The 5,703-nt window shown below is 41.6% G+C and overlaps 1 protein-coding gene across 1 annotated transcript; it reads right to left on the bottom strand.

Moving 5' to 3' along the window:
* Window positions 1–455: 455 nt before the first annotated feature.
* Window positions 456–5,016, bottom strand: rdh12l (retinol dehydrogenase 12, like). Its single transcript, XM_079291651.1, has 7 exons — window positions 4,871–5,016; window positions 4,497–4,612; window positions 3,244–3,399; window positions 3,052–3,156; window positions 1,405–1,614; window positions 1,128–1,320; window positions 456–811 (listed from the first exon to the last, which is right to left on the bottom strand). The coding sequence occupies exons 1-7, from the start codon at window positions 4,882–4,884 to the stop codon at window positions 712–714; spliced, it is 894 nt and encodes a 297-aa protein (XP_079147777.1). The 5' UTR covers window positions 4,885–5,016; the 3' UTR covers window positions 456–711.
* Window positions 5,017–5,703: the final 687 nt, after the last annotated feature.

The following is a 5,703-nucleotide window of genomic DNA, read 5'->3' as shown; positions in this document are numbered from 1 at the left end:
TATTAAACATTTGTTATGTAACGATCATACACTTTATCTTTAGATTACACTTTAACTATTGATTTCTGATTATATGCTTTTTATATCCTGACCTTCCCCTGATCGTGTATGCATGTTTTCGAGGCAGCTCTGTGGGCTCAACTCTTCTTGACAACTATGAACAATAACATCACATGTTAGTTGATAGCAGCCTGTGCAAAAAAAATGAAAAGGACTAAATAGTTGCTTGAAGTACAAAATCTAAAAAGCTGACAAATATATAGAACCAAAATACATGGAGAAGAGATACAATAATACATCACATTGACAATTAATCAAGTCACAATTCTGTTTTGTCATGTTGTGCTGCTAGCTGTTCACTTGTTCAATGTCAACTATGTTGTTGACCAAAAATATGTGCAAGTAGGAACAAAAACAAAAGGGATGGATTGTAAAACTTGAGTTTAATGCCAGAAAATACAGAACAACAGTAGCAACATGAAGAAAATCCTTTTATTCCACAATTTCATCCAAATATCCACTACAAAGCCATTATAAAAATGTATAGAAAAGTATTAAAGTGCCATGAGTGTTATGCGACTACTGCGTGTTAGTAAGTAAACAAACACAAATCATAACACGATAATGTTTTGACACGTCAGTGTCAGTGAAATATATTGCAAAGCAAACTCTGTAAATGGAGGGATTGTGTTTTGGAGCCACTCTGCCTCCTCACCACGGTATCGACAGCATCTGACAGCTCAAATCCCAGAACTTCTGCGCCAGGACGTCGTCTTTACCGGCCGCGGAGCAGCTGGCAGGAGCACAGTCGCTGTGAGCAAAGACACGTCAGACAGGTGAATTAAAAATCCACATGTACAAAGCCATGCAGCAGTTATTTCAGATGAATAGCTCCCGTTTATAGAAGACCGAACTGCCCACACACCAAGAAGTCTTTTACCAGTTTTGTGACTATATTGTGAATTAGGTCGGTGGTTCCCAATCTGGGAGGTTGCAACTGATGAATCCAAAAGTTTGCATGACAAATTACAGGATTAATACATTTTACATTCACTTGTTCACCAATCATCCTCCATAAAAAGGTATCGGGTGTTGCCGATGAGCTGCATGTTTAAAACAAAGTGTACCTGTAGTATCCACCGCTCTCCTTCTCCAGCGACGGTTCCACCGCGCAGTAAATGCTGGTCTGAGCTCCCTGGGAAGAGTTTTTGGTGAAGGGGCTGACCATCTTCATTAAGAACTGCTGAGGGCCGCTCAGATGACGCCACAGATCCGTCTTGACGACTCCAGGGTGGAGAGAATACGTCGTCACGCCTGTGCCTGAAAGACACGCCACCACCCGGATTCACCGTTACCGTACGACATGAGAGACACGGCGCGTGAACAATGGAGGACAACGCACACCTTCTAGTTTCTTAGCCAACGAGCGGGTGAAGAGGACGTTGGCCAGCTTGCTCTGAGAGTAGGCGGCCTTCTTGTCGTAACTCTTCTCGCTGTTGATGTCCTCCAGGTTGATGGAGCCCCAGGAGTGAGCCATGGAGGACACCGTGACAATCCTGGCCGGTGCCGATCTTTTAATCAGGTCGATCAACAAATGCGTCAACAGGAAGTGACCTGGGGGAACAAGGAAATGACTTTCATGTTGACTTTATTTGATTTTTTTTCCAGTAAATATGTGTCCCGATGTAAGAAACGTGTCAATTTCTAGGTTGTTTCTGTTGTCGGTCTTTGTTTAAACAGACACTCAGCAGTAAATAATGGCAAGTACATGTCAGCATATTTCAATCTGGTAGAAAACTGGGAGAAACTGTAACTGGCAGGCCTGGGCTGACAAAATGCTTGGTCTAAATGATGTTAAAAATAGTCTTTGATTAACATATGAATACACAATTAAGAAACTGGACAGCTAGAAAAAAAAGAGGGGATTTTATTGATCGATGAAGTTCTGTCCAATAAGACACAAAAGTCACACATTTCTCAGTTATACTTACTCCGTCCTTGTAATTTTGACCTATTTATGGCCTTTTCATACCAATAGTGTAATAAAATAAACCTTTGGACTCTCAGTGAGCGAGTGTTGATCAACACAACAGACCAGTGAAGACTTTTACGGCGAACTACATGGATTATTAGTGACCAAGTTTACAAGGAAGTTATTAAAGCAACATTCTATAAACCTCGACAGGGACAAATGTTCTGCTGGCGGGGTCATAAACCGGACTCTTTATCTTCCCACGAGACTATTTGTCTTATCAGACACCAGCGCAGCAAGCGCTAACACCAACACCAATAAATACTTGACAGCTGGATCAGTGTTTCACAAACTTTTCTTTCTGGGAACCCACTTTAAAAAAACAAAAACAAACCATCAATAGGCCTCATCTATTAATAGTGAGAAGACCATTTTTACTGCCATTTCTGCATAATCTTATATTATCATTTAGAAGCGATCTACGTTTGATAAAACATAACTTTGTTTTGTGTTATTATATACACGTTATATTATACTTTATATAAATGGACCAAATAAATGCATTTAGGTGGAGTTAACAGGAAATCTCATCTTTTCCTCTCATGAGTAGAACAAACAGAATGTGAGCTGTTCTTTGATGTCGTAGACTTTATCAGAACAACGCAAACATTCAGGCTCCCTCGTGAGGCTCAAACATGTACTACAGATATACATCTTAACTGAGGAATGATGGGATGTTTCTGACCCTAATGAAATCTCCTGCGACGTTTATACACGAGGGCCATCTACAGGTGAGTGCGAGAGGTTTTAAAGTGACTTAGTGATCTTTTTTATGAATATCTGTATTTGTATAATTTCTGTTATGATGAAAGAAAGCAGAAAATCTAAATAAATCTGCTGAAAACACAAAACAAAATACACGCAGAGGTTCATTTAAAATGGATTCTATATAACAGGAGACCATAGTAGTAATACATTGGGCATTAAATCAGACACTAGGTTGTGTATTAAGCCCAGAAAAGTCGTTTCTTGACTCGTTTCCTCATGACACAGGTAAGAGATGACATCGTGTTGTTTACCAAAGTGATTGACGCCGATCTGCATCTCGAAGCCGTCGGCTGTTTTCCCATAAGGACAAACCATCACACCAGCGTTGTTGATGAGGAGGTTGAGCTTCGGCTCTCCTGTGGAAAAGGACAATAAGAGGTGAAATAGTTTTGTCTCCTTAAAGTCCCTTAATGTGTACATTGATCTACAATGATTGGGTTCACCTGTATTAATGGCTTCGGCGAATTCTCTAATCGACTTGCTGTCTGCCAAGTCGAGTTTCATGCAAACAACATGTTCGCTGCCTGAGATTTCAACGACTTCTTTCACAGCGGCCTGTCCTCGCTCCATGTCCCTGCACGCCATGATCACCTTCGCCCCTGAACAGAAAGACGAACAGCAGTGAACTACAGCAGCATGAGAAACGGCCGTTTCTTGCCAAGTACACATACAAGGAATGTGACGAGGTGAACAGTGCATGACAACAAACACAGTGCAATAGAGGTTCACATGTTCTATGCCTTAATGATAAAAACGTATACATCTGTGCGTGTGTGTTACACAGATAAAGCACCTCTTATACTTTAACTACCACGGCCTGAAACAGCCCTGACTAATGCGGAGAGTTCAAAGAGCAACTTCACAGAATCCAAGAGAACTCTGACCTCCTTTGTGCGTTATCAGAAGATATTTGCGGCGTAATCAGCCTGCAGTGTGTTGTATACGACCGTGGTGAGGCTTAAAACTGGCCGTATAACCGCGCAGTGACAGCCCTGAGCGGACTCGGTAAGAAGGCTTTCCTGCAATCTATGAACCTGGAAGACATCACACCAAAGAGACATCGAAGCAGGCGGCGGGGCGGACCGACCAACACACCCACACCACAACACAGAGGGTGAGTTAACTTTAGATTCTGACTAGGACAATCTCCCACACAATCGGAGTTGTTTAAGGGGGAGTTCCCACGTGACCCTCCCTCCCAAGAGAATACAGGCAATCCAAAATGTGCCTCAACCACAAATTAAGACACAAATGAGCTTTTAAGGAATGACGTCATCTTATAGACAATGGATCCCAAACTCCTCAGAAAGAGAGGCACTCCTCTCTTCCATGATTCAGGGTAAACATCTTTATGCGCATGACAGACTGACTCCTGGGCTGCTGCCTTTAATGACATAAAGAGCGCTTTACTGTCAGCTCTGACACTTGGACTACCTACACGCTGACCTAAAGGCACGGTTACATGACATCAGCTCGGACTCGGGAACATGGGAGAAAACAAAGACCTGTTGCATATTTCTCTACTAGACTAGACCCTGCAGCAGCTGGTCTTCCCCTGTGCCTGCATGCACGTGCCATTGTGGGTTCTGCAGATGAAGAGATTTGAACTCCAACTAGAACAGTAATATACATGATGCAAGTAACAGTGGCAATCCTGTAAGTGGCTGTGAGGATCAGTGAGAGGTGTCGGGCCCACCTCTCCTCGCCAGGTCGATGGCTGTCTCCTTGCCGATGCCAGCGTTAGCGCCGGTGATGATGGCCGTTCTGTCGTCTAGTCTCTCCGTAGAGGACCAGGCAGCCCGGAAGACGTTTCTGCAGCATTGAGAAACCAGAGTTACCCAACCGTTAGTGACTCAACACAAGCACAACTGGGTGTGATGTGTGAACAATGACAAAGCAAATAGCTAGTACAACTAATTAATACGTTTGCTCTCAACTTAGGCAAAACTAATACTTGTATGAACTATAATATAGCGATTAAATTGTAAACAAAACTAGCTAGTTTAAAACTAAAACTACATACATTATTCAGACAGCCGGAGTGTTTTCATGACTATAAGAAGTCCTCACCTTATTGCCTCCATCTTTCTTTACTACAGCAGTCAGTTCGTTGTCTGATGAAACACTGAACGAGCTAAAACACCTGAAAACGACTCTTCTATCTCAGTTTTAACGGCTCAGGAATCACACAAACTTCTTAAAAGGCGTCAGGTTGAAATTTGGCAATGCGGAACTGTCATTGTTATTGCGTATGATCGGCTGTAATTTCAGCCAATCGGCTGCAGCCAGTTTTCTTTTGGCCAACACTGATTGGTTGAGCTTCGAGCTTTAGGCCCGCCCTTTGTGGTGTGCTCGATTATAAATACGGGCTACGCCGGAAGGGTGGGGAGCAAAAAATAAAGTTTTCCTTTATTGATCATTTAAACATATATCAAATATTTTACATTATTATTATTATTATTATTAATAGCAATAATAACAACAATAATATTAATGATAATCAAACCATCATCAATGTCATTATTATTGTTATCATTATTTATTTTTTCTATATACGTACGTATAAAACGCTGACATCTTCAAAAAATAATTAAAGTATAATTTAATGCAAAGTAAAAAAATGAATAAATATATAATACTATCTATAGATAAGTCTTATCTATAAAAACAAAGAAAAAAATCACAAAGAAAAGCAAGAAAAACCCACTTGCTCTCCAGAAGAAAACCCTCATTATTACTCAGTATTCCTGTCTCTCCAGCAGGTGGCAGCCAGAGACCGTCTACCACCACGAATCAGCTGTGGAAGCCTGTTTCACTGTGACACCAGCCCTGTGTTACTGTGTTGTGTCCATGGACAGATTAACAGGTTGGTATTCGGGCAAATCTTGTCCTTGGCTCAGATC

Source organism: Melanostigma gelatinosum (genome assembly GCF_949748355.1).
Source record: "Melanostigma gelatinosum genome assembly, chromosome: 20".
Taxonomy (NCBI): domain Eukaryota; kingdom Metazoa; phylum Chordata; class Actinopteri; order Perciformes; family Zoarcidae; genus Melanostigma; species Melanostigma gelatinosum.
Note: the sequence above shows the minus strand (reverse complement) of the source record. Positions and strands in the feature narration are given on the sequence as shown.